Here is a 17,144-nt window from a genome sequence, read left to right as displayed (position 1 = left end):
ATTATTTTGCAGTCTATGAAGAACCAGACATTATCATTGGGTTTTTATATTTTTGTAAAATGCGGTATGAAATATTAACATACATTGATTGTTAAGTGCATCAGGTATGATAGTCTAAAGATGAATGACAAAAAGTACGTATTAACAACATTGCATTGAAAGGATCAGTACTCTATAACACTTTTGCCATTTAGAAAGTGCTCCTTCATGTTTGCGTGTTATTCAAAGAGAGGTTTATGGTGTAAGGTCACGAAACCACAACATGAAAGTTTCAATTCAGTCAAGTAGAGTTGTTTAAAAGCTGAGAGCTGTTTGTTCGGCGAACGTATTTTTGTCACGCACAGGGCAGGTGTACAACTGTGTCAAAGTGATACAACATTAAGATACGTGTGTAATATTGGATGCCTATCATGTCAAATATACACAAAGATGCTCTGATAAAAAAAGGAAAAAGGCTTTTAAGACAACAAGCTGGAGCGAATTGGCAACGAGAGTGTTTTTAGGCCTTTTCTTTCTGAGTGATTTCCGCTCAAGAAAGAGGACTTTTAAATACAAATCTTTATTCATAAAAAAGAAAAATAACTTATACCTATTTCTGCTTAGCCCGGAAAAACTTAATCGCGTTCTATATTCCGGCTAAGGCCTTCAAGTTAACGCTGCTCCAGTTTCCAATGTTTGCTGAGGTTTTCAGGTTTGGTTAAGCGATATACTTTATCTACTAATGTATGCTTAAAACGAGGAAAATTAATCCAGAACAATACATATATATGGGGAGAATATCCTTGATATTTTGGCCGGATTCTATCATGAACGGCGTTGTATGCCGGCTGTACAGATTCTAGTTTAAATTCACATTTAAGGACGTTCACTAGTAATGCTAGCAAAACGGCCTCAATTAAAACTGTCAAATGCCAGGTGCACGCAAACCTGTCAGTGGAATACAAGTTGTATTAGCATCGTAACTCGCTGCTCATAACGAACCAATTTATTTTGTCGTTGCCTGCTGAAGTAACCGGCCTGATCCTTAGTTGCATCGATCCAAAGAGTAGAATTCAAAAATTCTTTGGTAGCAAAGGCTAAATATAATGATACAATGAAAGCGGCTAACTGAGTCTTTTTAAGAGAAATTGAGAGAAATGTTTTAATGATATGTTTGCTTTTACTTGTTGATGATTGTTTCGAGTTGGACTAACAATATCAACATACTTTAATTGGTCCTTTTTATTACTACGCCGGCCAAATATTACATCCGTTTAAGCTCGAGAACGAACCTTTTTTTTTGACCATATGCGTTTTTAAATTCAGTCACAAATTCAGATTAAGATTAATTATTTAGCCTGTCCATCTCATAAGTATAACATTTTCTTGGCTTTACAGTAGCCTTTGTCAAGTTAAAATAATTATTTAAAATGTTACGCATAAATAGCTTGGATGAAAAAGAAATATCTTCTGTTATAGCTACATGTAATTTTCTGTCTGAGTTAGTATATGTTTGAATCCTTAAACATCTAGCTATCCTAACAAGAAAAACGTGGACTTAATTTGGTGATGAATTCATGTCCGCAGCCGTGTAGGCTAACACTGTCCATAGCCAAGGTAAAAACATCGATTCCAGCGAAGCAGGGCAATTTGTTAACAAATCTATTTTCATTTCAAAGCCTGGATCAGATAATAAGAAAAATCAGCGAGTTCAATCTCCCGTTTTCAGCGACATCTTAGGAGCTTTAGGTATTCCACTCGGAACGACCTGTTCATGATGCCGTAAATGATGGGGTTTATGGCGCTGGAGGTGTAGGCAAAATAAGTGTACGCCAGGTACACTCGGCGGTCGAACCATTCATCTCTCGTGATGTCCACCAAATCAATAACAATGCAAGGAATCCAGCAAATAAAAAATGCTAAGACGATTGCAAACACAGTGCGAGTGACAACAATCTCTGCTGGATTTATGCTGTTAATAGATGCACGGGACATCTTTCTGGCGGCCAATCGTCGAAAGTGCCTTCTGATGGACCTAAAGACCTTGGCATAACACCATACGATCACTATGGCAGGTAGAAAGACGAACGTAACGCTGGAGAAGATGGTGTATATTTGGGTGCTTATTAAGCTACGATACAAATTGACGCAGATTGTCTTACCAGGGTGGAACACGAACAAGTTCCCATGCTGCGCGAACGTTATGCTTCCCAAAATCCCGACGGACAGCAAACTTGCGGAGAGTATTATCAAAGTTGTGTAGCCAGGGGTGAAGATCTTTTTGTACAAATCTGGTTTTATGACTCGAAAGTATCGATTTACAGCAGTGATTGCCATCATTTGAAGCGAAAGAAACGCCAAAAAGTGGGCGAGAAATCCTTGAATGTGGCAAAGAAGATCTCCAAAGATCCATTCTCCGGCAATGAGAGATCCTTCTGATAGTGGCATACAGGTAAGCGACATGATAATATCACTGACGGCCAGCGTTAAAACAAACATGTTTGTTACCGATCTTAGGTGGTTGTTCTTTAAGAAAGCGATGCAGAGCAGCGTATTTCCAAACAGAGCTGTTAGGTTTATGAGGAAGAGAGGTCCAACATCTGCAAGCACTTGACCCATCGAACGGTTCATCAGAGTGTTGGGAAAAACCGCTCGGGATTCGTTGGGCTGAGACACGTTCGCTTCCATTGTGAACACTGAGTTCCTTGTCAACAACGACGAGATAGTTTCCCCAAGAATTAGTTGTACAAACTGAAATTCGTTTATGGTAATCTTTCTTAAGGCCCAGATGTTGTAGAGACCTTGCTGCGTTCGGTTGTGCCAACTTCACCGTTGTGAAATATCTCGGAAGAACCCGTTAGCAGTTCAATACAGATCCTACGTCAAGTTATTATAAACCATATGATATATGTATTTTTAGCTCAGAGAAAATTCACGAAACGAAGCGGATAACTTCCACATGTATAGAACTATTACGCACAAGGAAGTTGAAATTACTTCTCTGACGTAGATATTGAATGGATTGACGACTCAATTGTAAAATATAGTCCACCTTGCGGACAAATTGCCGCAGCGCTTGACAGAATGGTATTTACATATCAGTTTGTACCAAAATAATGAATACTATTTTCTTTTGTTTATTTTTAAGTGACGGCGTTTGTTTATGAAAAGTTGGAAATTTGCACTGAATTGAAAACGCAGTAGAAAACAAAAGATTGATCGCGAAAATCGATCTTCCATATTTCACGATCGCAATCGGCTGCTTCAGCAGATTTCGTCTTGAATAATAATAATAACGAAAAAAAGAAAAAAAAATTGCGGACATGGATGAAAAGCACGTCTTGTTGTGTGTGTTTGAAATTTCGCTTAATTGTAAATGTGATAAAGTGAATAACCATGAGCTGACATTTGCAATAAACCGGCGACATAACTGAAATATCATAAATACACCACCAAACCAAAGAATCAACTTCGTGGCTCTTTGTAGACAAAGCTGTCGGTAGTACACGTAATGTCATTGGATTTTCTAAAGAAAAAGAAGATCGACTACTGTGAAGCTCGGCAAATCAAAAGAGAATTAGCCGGAGGAAACATAAAGAAATAAAATCAATGGAGTGTTACAACGCGCCAAAAACTATTAAGGGACGACATAACGCTTACGTATACAACGAGAACGGCATTGGAAAAAAAAATAGTCAAGCTTATCTTCTTCAAATTGAGTCACCGCTTTACCCAGAAATACGCTGTTAAAGCAAATATTAATAAAGATAAAAGCCGCACTAGTTTGAAATTAATTTGCGGACTGAAGGTAGTCCCTTAAGCTCCTACGATAAGGTTCTCATTTGAACTGATTTTTGCTGTTTTTACCTGGAAAAAAAAAATTATCCTGTTTGTCTTGCAAATTGACATTGAAAAGTATCCTTGTTTACACTTTCGTTTAAAATTCTTGATGATCGATTTCGTGACTTTTGCATTGAAAATTCATCGACTCTCCTCCTGACGTAAAATAAGTTTCCTTCGGGAAACGGCTGGAGAAATTCTACAGATCAAAAGAGATCATAAAAGATCAATTAAGTTGTAGAATTACCGCATCAGTCTCATCCCTAACAGAATCAACACAGTTTCGGTCACAAAATGAAATTCAAATTCAGCTTCCTGTGATTTATTTTTCTTTATTATGTGAAGTAATTTTCCTGATGGCATAGTGCATTCCATAAAAATAAGTTACTCAAAAGAATTCTCTTACGGAAATTTATCAAGATGCTTGCAGAGGTTATGGTCTAACCTTTCAGAAAACGATTATCATGTTGCATAGGGTTAGCGACAGAACCAATTCTTTTGAATCTCGCCGTGTTATTATTTCACTGCTCGTGGGTGTCGGAAGTTTTCTTTCATAGATGGCAGGAGCTTATCTTAAATTACCGTTAATAGCAAGAAATACAATCATTTAGGTCCTCAGAGATTGCAGCCTTTTCAATAGCCTATTGACGAATCCAGACTTTTTAATATCCAAGAACTGAATCTAGAAAGATCAGTTTGGTGTAGACGTGAATGAAAACGTTAATTGATGTTGTGGAAAAATAGTCCTACGAATACACACCTAGATTATCAACACGAGAACCCACACATGGCAAAATTATGCCATAGTATTGCATGCGTTATTAGACCGTATTTCCGTAGTTTTTTTTTTGGGGGGGGGGGAGGGGGGGGGGGGACACTAACTGAATATAAATGTATAATGCAAGCCCACTTTGGTTCTTCGAGGCATTGGTTCGTCGTTGAATATGAATACCTTAGTTTTGTATGCTATAAAACAGAAATTAAACTGTCCGTGTAGCGACTGTCAGAGAATGTTTAATTTAGTTAACAATAAGTCAGATTTATCGTGATCCGTCCAAATAAATACTGAATGAAATAAAAAAGCGACGTTATTAAGTTTAAATATAAATTATGTTTAAATTTCCTATGATAAATTGGGGACACTAACTAAATATTAATATAAATGTATAATGCAAGCCCACTTTGATTCTTAGAGGCACTGTTTCGTCGTTGAATATGTATACCTTAAGTATGTATGCCAAAAAAACAGAAATTCAACCGCCCGTGTAGCGACGTGTCAGAGAATCGTTAGTTTAATTAACAATAAGTCAGAAGTTTCCGTCTGACTTTTCCCAATGCTTTTATCTGACAGTTGTAGAATCCATCGAACTTGACAAATGGGGAAAGCCTTTTCAAGCCACTCCCCCTCCCTTTACATCCGGGAATTGTTGAGCTATAACGCTGAGGCTATAAGAATGACATCACAACACCTTAGATGTATATTGTCTGCAGTGAGCAGTCGTTCTGAAAAAGAGACAAACAGCAACTCAGAAGTGGAAGTAAAGTCTGCACATGAGCCAAGTGGCCCATAAGGCCGGCGCTTATCCCGGTTTCTGTAGCGTGAAGCGAATAAGAGCATTTCTACTCCCCCCTGGATGGGATGCTAGTCCATCGCAGGGTTACCCCTCAACATTAAATTTGCCAGTGGCTATTTATACACCTGATCGAGTGGAGAGAGTAAACACAACACAATGTTCCCAGCCAGGACCCGAACCCAGACTGCTCAAAATAGAAAAGAAATACAAAAATCAAATAACAGGTTGTTTACATAGACTGCTTATAAATGTTAAAATGGATAATAATTAATTTTGATTGGAACTGGAACATTGTTATTACATTTTGCACATGATGTAGTGTCAAAGAATAACAAGGGGCAGTTTCAAAATGAAATCATTAAATGAGAGTTCACCATATTTACCAGTCAGTCCAAAATTGACACCAGTTAGTCACTGGTGTTGGTTATAATATATGTATAATATTAGTGAGTCGGCAGTGCATTTTGGGTCAAGGTAAATTGGTTATGGTCCTTGTTCAACATTATGAAACGGCTGTATAACAATTATGCCAAAAATACAATAAATGATCTTGACATTTATTTCTGACAATCAACTTGAGAATGCCAAGACTGCCAAGAGTATTTTGCCCAATTTCACTTACGTGAGACATGGATATTGGCAAAATTTTGTTTACTTTAAGCTATGTCAAACACATTAAATGATTTGATTTTAACTTGCTGGCAAATGGGACATCTTTAGAAAGAAAAGGATTTCCTTCAATATTATAAGAACCATTTCAGACAGTTTTGTTTCATTCTCTAACGCGAAGTGAAGGGTGTGTTTTTATTTACAATTTTTATATATATATTTTCACTTTATAACTATGCCCTTGCGGGGAAGGGGGGGGGGGGGGTGGAGAGGGAAGTAACAAAGAGAAGTAACAAGGAGGCTCTGCCCCAAGGTCACTGAAAACCGTGTTTGTTTTACTTAGTGTTTTTGACAAAAAAAGGCTTCCTTTTCATAAACATGTAGCTTCCAGCTTGAAACCCCTTTCACAAACCTAGGGCGAGCACGCTAGATCTTATTTCTTGGATAACTAATTAATTAATGGTTAAAATCCCTGTCCTGTTAAGTCTTATACTACCTCCAGAAAATAACGTGCACTAAAGGGAGAAGCCCCCAGCTTGGTGCAATACGACAATAAGTGTATTACATGTTGTAGTGCATGCAAGTAAAATAACAATAATTTTCTTTCTTTGAAACAAAAATCACGGTATTTTATTCCTATATACATATATCTTGGTAATTGTTAGTGCTAATCTCACCAGCAATTGTTAGTCTCACCAGCAATGCAGTTTCTCGTAGAGTTATGAGTGCTCTAGCTCTAGTTTTATATAGTTTTACTTCTTATACTGTTGGTATTACTTAAAAATAATATGTTCCTCTAACCAATTCGGTGATCTGTTTTTATATGGGGTCCTAGATTCTTATACGGGTCATGACTTGCCATTTTTCTATCATTATTATTATCATTATCATTATTATTATTATTATTATTATTATTATTAGAGCGGTTTTCAATTGAGTGTCGTAAAACCAAAACCAAACCAATTACTTACCCAATTAGACTACTCAGCCAATCTCAAACCGTAGTAAAACCAAAACCAAAACCAAATTATAACATAACTAAAGCAAAGCGCGCGCTCTGATTGGTTAATTTAGCGTCTACTATTTGCCCATGGGCGTACGCTGCTGACGTGTGTGCTAATGTTTACAAAGCAAATCTTTTGACAGACATTGTTTCCAAAGTAATGGCCGACGTTCGTCTGCCAGAAATGCGAAACTGTCTTCACAGTTGTCTGAAGATGAAACTTTATCGAGTTGCTGGTGTGCAGTCGGTTGTCATGAATGAATTTTCGCGCGCTTGTTTTCTCAAGTCATGTAAGACTACACGAACATTTTTTTGTGATGTAGCTCAATAAAAGGACTTCTGTTGTTCCAATGTCTCAATTTTATGTTATAAAACAAATGGTAAACGCCATAGCGTGCACTATTGAGTTATGGATGCACGCGGGAGGTTGCTAAGCACGAAAGAAGCGTAAGAGTCGCACGAGGCGATAGCCTCGTGCGACTCTAGCTTCTTGAGTGCTTAGCAAACCTCCCAAGTTATTATTATTATTAGATTCACGTTTGTATGAGAAAGTACTCAATAAAATTTGTTATTACTATTAAAAAAATATTAAAGATCATTAAAGTGGCAGTAATAGAAGTAACTTTATTAGTCCGTTTTTCAGCAACCAATTACAATCAAAGTAAACGCTATATAGATAAATGATGAATACATAAAAAATTTAAAAATTTCTCCAAAGCGCGACTCTTGAAACCAGCCAGTTTGAGAGAATTCAATCCTAAATCCGAACGGCTCCATATTTAAAAGACCGTTGGCAGGAAGCTGTTCTAAGTAGCGGCAGCTTTAACTTATATTTCTCTGTCGATGTCCATGGTTAAGTATTAATATATACTTTAAAAAAGATGACTACTAAAAGGAAACGACTAAATTAAAAGCTAAATATAATGAACCCTTTTTAAAATCAAGTACTAAAATGAGAAGATCGTCCCATTGAACATGATTATCTGATATTGTTAAAATCAAAAGACAGGCCACGAAACAATGACATTAAGTCATAGATAATCACAAAAATTCTAAAATGGTGACGCGCACCATGTGTATCAAGTGGCGTGAGATTTATATCAGTCAAAGAGACGTTTGAAGAAGTCTGTAAATCAGGTAATTACTTTTTATTCGACCCACATGTGACGAACCCTTAGTGCATGATAAAGAGTTATTAAGCTAAAATTTAAATTTAAAGATAGGTATATGGCTTGACCTAGCCCCTGCGTTAAATATGGTATCATATACATAGTCTGGTAATTCGTGTCTAAGATATTCCTGATCACCAAGCTTAATCCACTTCCTATCTCTTGTCTCATCAAAAGCGAATAATAAATGGTCCTTTAAATAGTTTGTTTCCGGTCTTTCTACTCTAAAATTATCCAACTGCTAAGGCATAATGTGTTCAAAGATACAACTATGCATTTTTGGTGATGTGATTTATGGGTTATAGAACTTAATTAGGGCTTTAATGACCACTGTTGTTCCAAATATCGTTAAAAGTACCCCGAAAAAAAGCAAAACGGAATCGAGAAAAACTTGGTATATCTTAAACTTTTTGTACTTGAGCTTTAAATGCAAGATAAATGGCAAAATGTAACCTGTGAGAGACTCCACTGTGCATCCTATGAATGTGACAATTATCGCGAAATTTGGCACTAAAATGGCTACAACAACTGTCAAAAGAACGATTGTGATTCGAACAACTGCATTCGGTAAAAAGCTGGGCAGTTTGTCGCACTGAAGTCGTGTGGTGACTGAATCGTCGATAACCTGGACCAGTGGATAAATGGCAAGAGCATACGTTAGTACACAGTTAAGAGGGAAAAAGCAACCCACAGTTGTGTGAACAGGTCCTGGGGGAAGATTGTTTAGTACAACTTGATACAACTTGATCAAGCTTGGGAGGCTAGGTTTTGGTTCACTTGAGAACCAAAGGAAAGAAACGCACACATAGATAAAAAAAAGATAATTTCATCAACACGCTGACCACATATGCTAAAGCTAAGACTTTACGGAACCTTGCTTTCTCTACCATACTTCCTCTATTGATGAAATGACAATATATATGCCATAACTGAACAGTATGATGGACAAAGACGTAACTACACTCTCATTGTCCCAAAACAGGATAGTGCTAAGGTCCCACTCATACTCAAGCTCTGCTATCCACGAGAACTCTATGATGGATACAGATGGAAGAGTGTTTCGCATGACAGATCCGCAGAGTACAAGGTAGGAAACAGATGACAAAAATACTTCCATCTGTATGACACAAAAAAGCTATATAACCTCCATGTTTAGGTAGAAGCGCATCCCCTAAATCTTTAAAGCCTGACCTCACACGGCGTTTCTTTCCCTTCTCATCCTCGTCATAGAGGCACTCAGTTAGAATTTTTCCAACGTACCACAGAATAATTGGAATTATTATGAACGCCAGCAAAGCCACTATTCCTCCTTCTTTAAGAGCGTAGGGTACAGCGAGAAAGCCAACACCCTCTATATAGTTCACAAGATTTGCTGCAGTTTTACAAACTGATGAATCACCTGGGGAGGGATCACGCGAATCAGTTCGTTTGATGCAGGATTAGGTTCATCCTCAGAGGAACTCTCGGCGTCTGAAGACTGCAACGGCGTTACGATCTCAGCTTCTTCAAGCTCATCAAGCTGTCGGGCCTCGTCCATCCCCAATGAACTGGCGTCGATAAAGCTGAGGCCGGGCCACGCAAGCTTGGGAGGCTAGGTTTTGGTTCACTTGAGCAAGCTTCACTCCCTTTTCACCTCTGACTACTGAAATTTTTCTTTGGTTGTCCAAAGAGTACTTATCTAGCGAAATAAAAATGACAGAAAAGCAGAAGAATAAGATCTTCACCTTATAAACTATACACCTTTTTACTTGATCGAATGGTCAGTTGCTTGTTAAAGCCTTTAACAAGAAATATAAGTAGTAACGTTATTCGACGTTTCGATGTATCCAACATCATTACCACGAATAAAAATCGTTGGATGTCAAAGTTGTTAAAAGAGTTGAACTATGAATATCATTTGCTTGCATTCCTGTGTGCGTGATAGTGATGCTAATGGAATAGCTTCGCGCGAGTCGAAACGTGGAATAAAGGTACTCCTTCTGCCTTTTTACTTGAACTAGACATTGTCGAGTGTAAAAGACTAATGAGGGCTCGTCGTGACTTTTTTTTTACCACGATTCCAAACGCCTCAAAGGTAACAAGAATAGTCCGCTGCGCGTCATATTTTCAGCTCTCTTCTCCACTTTTGGAAGTGTGGTAAAACACGTACTCTTGTGCTTGATAATTGCATAGAATATATTTATATTATCCGTATCTATAACAAAATTCTCGATCGTGGTGGTTATCCGCGCTCCTATTTGTAATAGTTATTGGACCGAGTGGAGTACAATTCAGGGAGTAATCGCGCGAGTAATTTCAAAATCATACGAGCGCGAAGCGCGAGGCCGATTCGAAAATAAGAGTGCGATTTCTCCCTGAATTGTACGACACGAGGTCCAATTACTAATTAATCGTATCTATAACAAATTTCGGAATTAAAAATGTCTTTTGGCAAGTTCTTTTGAGCGAAAACGTCTGTAGCGCTTTTCAAGTTTTGAAAACTGTAGGAAACATTGCGAAGGAAGCCATTATAGCGCACGTAATTGACTACAAAATCGTTTGGGTATCCAATTATAGGAATCCAATTACAAAAAGTTCAAATTGGATACCTTTAATTGGACACCCACGTGATCGCGCACCGATTACGTGACAAATAGGCGCGTGGAGAACCAATCACGATAGAGAATTTTGTTATGGACACGATTACTCCCTGAATTGCACTCCACTCGGTCCAATTACTCTCACTAATCGTCAAAATTGCTAAACTGAAAAATGTGTTATGACCAAAATTACGATCCCTGGACTTTGGCTCAGTATATTCTTGAAGGGTGAAAGGTGTGATGCTACACTACGCCGGAGGAAGTTCAACACGCAGCTTTATTTCTGCGGTTAGGCCTACCGTCGACACTAATTCGTCGCAAAAACGAAGCTTTTCGCTCTTCAAAACGGAAGAATTTGAAAACACCGGAATTGCGTTTTAATGTGGACGGAAAACATTCTGAAACGGAGCTTTTCTGAAAAGATGGCATCATCTTCACATGATTTCCTGACTTGCGCATGTGGCGGGATTCTTGAGCTAGTGATTTTTGGCGCGAAGCCGTTATTTTATTCTCTCGCGGGCAAGGCCAGCTGGGGAATTCGCGAATCATTACCAATCCTCTCGAGGACTCGGCACTCGCGTTTACGGCATCCCTGCCAAAACAAAAGTAGTCGCGCGCGAGGTCCCTCCAACTGCACAGGCTAGTGATTTCCCTGTTATCCTCAAACTCAAATCCAAAATGATCGGTGATTGTTGCCAAATTTCTCCGTCGTAATGTGGACGGAAAACATTTGATGTGTTTAAAAAAAACAAAGAGAAAAGAAAACAGAAGATCGAGAGAGCATCAAATAATATGTTCCATTTGAAAATTTAATTCAAAGGTTGAGAAAAATACCCCGGGGCAAAAGCACTGTAAAGATTTTAACGGAGTCATTGTGTCTTTGACATCGATCGATGAGTACAGTGGAAACACTTGAAATGCAAGTCCAGAAGGTTTGCTTCAGTGATTTACTGATGTTAGAAATGCAACATTGGCCTAAATAAAGCAGCGAATTAATTTCAATAGGAATCATCACATGGCAGCTCTTAAATGACACTCTAGTTCGTCTTTACGAAAAACCAACCACAACAATCATTCTTTATTTAAAGGGAGGGTTTAACGGCTCTGCGCATGTCTCTATTGTTAATTCGCCTGTGCACGCTTATTCACACGGGCCCAGATTTTCATTATTTATGAACCAGTCGTGAGGAAGTTACCTAATTTCGCATGGAAATAGCCATAAAATAACCAACTGTAGAATAAGTCAAATCGACTTCGATGTAGGCGAAACGACTTGTAGGCGACACGACTTGAAAGCGAAACGACCAGTTACCATTCGCACAGGTCAACACTAAGTTCAACAGTCGACATCGTCGATAAAGTCCACTGAAATCTCTGAGAATTTTGGTCACCCTTTATTCCGCCACGACTAACCATAGCATATGATAACTTAACTACACCTTAGTGGGGTTTTTTAAGAGCGATAACATTGATTACAAAAATATTTTGATTTAGCGACATGCGCCGAACCGCGAAACCCTCCCTTTAAACACGATTTTGTTTAAAGCAACAGGTTTGCTTGTGGGTCGTGTATCTACGCGTTTCTTTACTTTAATTTCCATCACTATCACATTTATAAGTAGGAGAAGCTAGACTTGAATTTGGCCGGAGGCATCCACCCGCAATATTGAGAATGGCTGACGGTTGGGATCGAGAACCGCTTATATTTTGCCAAAGATACCCTTAGGTGACCTATTTCTAAAAATCATACTTGAAGGTTCAAGCAATTTTTTTTTTTTAGAAATTTGCGAAAATTTGAAAGCGTGGTCAAAGTGCGGTTTTTCATTAAATAAAATGACCGAAGTAAGGTGCGAGGACGAAGCGCTTCTTTTAAAAGTCTGACTTCAAACTTCGTGCAAGTGTGGAACAACCATTCTAATTTATTCTTCGTTTAAAAACACCTCTGAAGTGTGATAGGTCATGTTTGACAGCAAAAAAATGCATCTGGTATCTCATTTTTCGATTATTTCACTTTACAGCATAAATTATCAGTTTGAAACATTTACCATGCCAAGTTTCATGCTCGAACTCGCAACGCTTCCCTCTGAGAAATTCGAAAATCTTCGTAACATACTCAGCTCAAATGACACACGATATATTCGCGAACTGGGGGTACAATCATTCGGGCTTGCTTAGGAAAGCCCTAGTCAAAATGCAAGCCGTTCTTGGTCGCCGTTCTTGGTAGACCGTCCAAACTGGGAACGAGAACTCGACATTGCTCGCTCTTCCTGAAAGATTACGGTGCTTTGCGATGAATCGAAGAATCGCGCCTAATACGTTCATCTCACATACAAAGATGTCGATCGTTTTCGGAAAGGGTGGGTCCTCGAATTATACTGCTTGAAAGCCAGCCAGGGAAGCAAAGGTCGTGCTCGAAACGTTCTCCTGATAACTACTGAGCCGATCGCGGTTATGAGTTCAAACTACGAAAACACTGACAAAATATAGGCAGTCAATGACTGCATGTGCCTACTGCTGTTATTATTTAGAACATTGCAGTAAAACGAGATAAATAGGAAAAGGTTTTGGACTAGTAGCTTATTAAAAACTGAGACTTGTTTCTTGTGCTTCTGCCGTGCCGAACTAAGTTGGACAAAACACGGCGTCTGAATCAAACTTTTGAATTAAGTTCGTCAAAAAATTAAGTTCGACAAGCTCTGCCGTGCTACACGACTCTGGCGCGGCAGAGATTCAAACGTCGTGCTTCTGCCGCGCTAAATAAAATTCATAAATTATGTTAATGTATTTTGGCGAGATTGCGTTCCCACGGGGAGTTAGGAGGACAAATGTTCAGTAAATCATGAATTTGGTTCGACTCTGGCACGACGTCTGAATCATCGTCTGAGTTATTTTTTTGCCGTGCTTTAGTCGAACCTAATTGCAATTAAGTTCGGCAAGGCAGAAGCACGACTTCTGAGCTGGGCCTAAGACTTTCCGTAGCTTGAATTAAATATCTTTGCAGAAAAAAATAACATCCTGTGATTTTGGAGGCTCATTGTGCGGGAAAATCTACACTTCGATTGTGTGGGGAATTGTGCGGGATTATTAACGAACCAATGTTCTTGCCAAGTCCTAAGGGAAATCTGCATTGGCGATAGTTTAGCCAAATTTATTTCACTAGAAATTCAAATATACTTAGTAGTCTTAACAATCGCCAATTCTTTTAGGAAACTGTGTCTGACTGCTAAAGAAAATCATGTTGGATGACACGAACTAGGCGAGTATGAAACCAAAATAAATAGCAAAACCCTATTTATGACCTGGCCTAAAATTCGACACCTATTTATGACCGTTGCAGCTGGCACAGTTGCCCTAAACATAAGTTATGAAGGGGTTTTGTTGACGGTGTTATTGATAATAACAAAAAGGTAGCTTCTTCCAAGAAACATACCCAAATCAAGACTAGAGTGCTAAAACCATGCCCTATTTTGGCTCTCTCGAAAGAGATTACTCGCTCTCCAAAGGAGATATGACTCAAAAAGGGTTTAAGATCGCAACACGGCAAAGATGCTCAGCTGCACAATTCACTCGGATCACCACGACCAGTAAACGAAATTTGTTCAATTTCTGCTAGGATGTGTAATGCAATCGCTTATAAAAAGATCTGGAAAATTCTTTGCAACCAAGTTCTCCATAAATGCTTAGACGGCTGTGCTTGATTCTTGAACCAAAATGGATTAAACTCACAACTTGCGATTGGGTTAGGAGGATACAAAACGAAGCAACTTGAGTGGTAAATATCTTAGCGGAAAATAACCTGATTCTTTTATTTGTTTTTATTGCGTTCAATAAGCGCACTCGTAAAGCGTCTTAGAGTGTTTAGTTTATAACTTAATTTATTGCCTCGATTAAAACAAAAAAAAAAACCTAAATTAGTCTAAATCCCGTATATTTATAGCTTAGGCCTTTGCAAAGATCCTCTTACCTGTGATCACTATACTGAAAGTCGAATTCCTCTTGGTAGTAACTGTAATTCGCGTGGGCTTAATTATGCAAATCAATTTACGAATTAGCGCCAAACATTTCAAACGCAAATTTCCTTAATCCTGGCCTTCTTAACATTTCGTAGTTTTATTTAACACAATAACGGAGCAAAGTAATTACCGTGTAAGTTTAAAGCAGTCCACAAAAGAGGTTTGAACTACCTGAAGTTAGGCCCGGTTCAAACGTCGAACTTTACATGTGCCGAATCTAATAATTAGATTCGGCACATGTAAAATTCGACGTTTGGATCAATTAGGTTCGACAGATTTGTATTTGGGTCGACCTGCCGTTCTATTCGACCGGGCTTGTCGAATAGAACGGCAAAAGATCGACTTCCCTTCATGGGTCGAACTTTTACAAGGGCCGAATCTAATGCATACATTACAAATACATTAAATAATTTAATTTTTACCCAGAGTTCTTCCGTTTCCTATTTTTGTCATGCGCACAGAGCTTTTTTTAATATCAGGGTGTGAAGGCCCAACAGAGAAATTATCATCATTTGTTGACAAACTACTTCAGCCTATTGCAAAACAACACAAGTCTTATCTCAAAGATTCAACAGACTTCATTAATTTCATAGAAAAAACGAAAGTCCCAGCGGACGTTATACTTGTTTCAATGGACGTAGCGAGCCTCTATACCAACATACCACAAGAGGAGGGAGTTCAAACAGTATGCAGAGCATACGAAACATTCTACGTAAACAAACCTCCTATCCCAACACCACTACTAGAGCAATCGCTAAGGCTAATTCTACAGGAAAACTCATTTCAGTTCGCTGGAAAAAAACTACCTCCAAATACATGGCACAGCCATGGGCACAAAGATGACAGTAGCATTTGCTAGCATCTTCATGAGTATGGTAGAAACAGAAATCCTAAGCCAAAGCGCATTTCAACCGCTCGTCTGGAAACGATATATAGACGACATATTTTCACTCTGGACTATAAATAGGGATGATATATTACAGTTCATTGAACAAGCAAACCTGACAATAAACCTGACAATAAAATTCACGGCTGAGGTTTCTGAAACGGAAACGACATTCCTGGATACGAACATTTCTAAAGGCGAAAGATTCAAAAAAGACTCAGTTCTTGATGTGCGTACCCACTTCAAGCCTACTGAAACGTTCCAATATATACACTTTACTTCATCCCACCCGCCGGGAGTTAAAAAAGGTTTCATCAAAGGAGAGGCTTTAAGACTTCTCAGAACGAACTCTTCTAAGAAAATATTTGAAGAGAAAATCAAAACCTTCAAGTCACACCTTATTGAGAGAGGTTACCCAGAGAATCTTATTCAAGCAACCCTCTCTGAAGCGAACTTTGAAGACAGGAAACTAGCCCTCCAACCAAAACAGAGAGAAAACAAACGAATCTTGCCTTTTGTCACACAATATCAACCATCAGTGCCAAACCTAAAACAAATCCTAATGAAAAAATGGCATTTAATAGAACAACAACCATTACTGAGCGAAATCTACAAGGATCCGCCCCTCGTTTCATACAAAAGAGGGCGTTCGCTAAAAGATATACTTGTGAGAGCCAAACTATAAAAGGCTAAAACACGCGCTTGAGAGTCGTGCAGGCCTGTCAACCCCATTTTACACTTGAAACAAACAATAACCGCCGTTTGCAAGTGTCTCTTTTGTTTTTGCAATTAAGTCCCACTGAATTAGGTTCGACGCTTGAATCAACTGCCGAACTTAATTATTTGCGTCGACCCATACTGGTATTAGGTTCGGCACATGTAAAGTTCGACGTTTGAACCGAGCATTACTTCCGAACAAGAACTCGTGGGAACTACAGTGAAACCTGTACTAAGCGGACCCCATATTAAGCGTACACCCTTTATTAAGTGGACACCAGCTGAAGTCCCAAAATTTTTTTCACACATTTACTGTGAAATAAACCTGCATTCAGCGGATACCTCTGTTAAGGGAACTGGGACACCAATATTAAGCCAGTTTGCTGCGCAAAACTTGCAATAAGCGGACAATTTAAGGACTTTTACTTCTAAAAATTCAGCCGAGACTCCCTTAACACTGTTCAGCGATGTCGTTTTAAAGTTAAGCAGATTATTCCAGATTGATGCATTGACTGACTGGATATTGTGCTATGAGCACTCTTTGATTTTTGATTGTGCTACACTGAGTTACAAAAGAGTTAACAATTAACTATTATTGCGCAATATACGAGCGGACACCCTGTATTAAGCGGACACTAGTGAGGGTCCCAAGGGTGTCCGCTTGATATAGCTTTCACTGTATTCATCGTTTTATGCGTCTCTTATACGGTTCGCCGTGTTGGTCGGTATGTGAAATGCTTGATGATGTACAAGGACAATATACCTCTAGCTAAAA

General features: G+C 38.7%; 2 protein-coding genes and 1 pseudogene across 2 annotated transcripts; 1 reads left to right on the top strand and 2 right to left on the bottom strand.

Moving 5' to 3' along the window:
* Positions 1 to 540: 540 nt before the first annotated feature.
* LOC110042624 (beta-2 adrenergic receptor-like) lies at positions 541 to 3,091 on the bottom strand. The gene has a single exon (XM_020747991.2). The coding sequence runs from the start codon at positions 2,665 to 2,667 to the stop codon at positions 1,705 to 1,707; it is 963 nt and encodes a 320-aa protein (XP_020603650.2). The 5' UTR covers positions 2,668 to 3,091; the 3' UTR covers positions 541 to 1,704.
* A 5,375-nt stretch (positions 3,092 to 8,466) lies between these two features.
* LOC149117669 (vesicular inhibitory amino acid transporter-like) lies at positions 8,467 to 9,711 on the bottom strand (annotated as a pseudogene).
* Positions 9,712 to 15,483: 5,772 nt separating this feature from the next.
* Positions 15,484 to 16,568, top strand: LOC149117668 (uncharacterized). Its single transcript, XM_089284268.1, has one exon. The coding sequence runs from the start codon at positions 15,594 to 15,596 to the stop codon at positions 16,335 to 16,337; it is 744 nt and encodes a 247-aa protein (XP_089140394.1). The 5' UTR covers positions 15,484 to 15,593; the 3' UTR covers positions 16,338 to 16,568.
* The last annotated feature ends 576 nt before the right edge of the window (positions 16,569 to 17,144 follow it).

The sequence above is a fragment of the Orbicella faveolata genome, unplaced genomic scaffold (genome assembly GCF_042242905.1).
Source record: "Orbicella faveolata isolate gen_17 unplaced genomic scaffold, um_ofav_v1 contig_1, whole genome shotgun sequence".
Classification (NCBI taxonomy): domain Eukaryota; kingdom Metazoa; phylum Cnidaria; class Anthozoa; order Scleractinia; family Merulinidae; genus Orbicella; species Orbicella faveolata.
The sequence above is the reverse complement of the archived record's forward strand: the minus strand, read 5'-3'. Positions and strand labels throughout refer to the sequence as shown.

Excerpts from the sequence above, each read along its gene's own strand:
- LOC149117668 (XM_089284268.1), top strand. The coding sequence starts at position 15,594 with ATGGGCACAAAGATGACAGTAGCATTTGCTAGCATCTTCATGAGTATG.
- LOC110042624 (XM_020747991.2), bottom strand. The coding sequence starts at position 2,667 with ATGGAAGCGAACGTGTCTCAGCCCAACGAATCCCGAGCGGTTTTTCCC.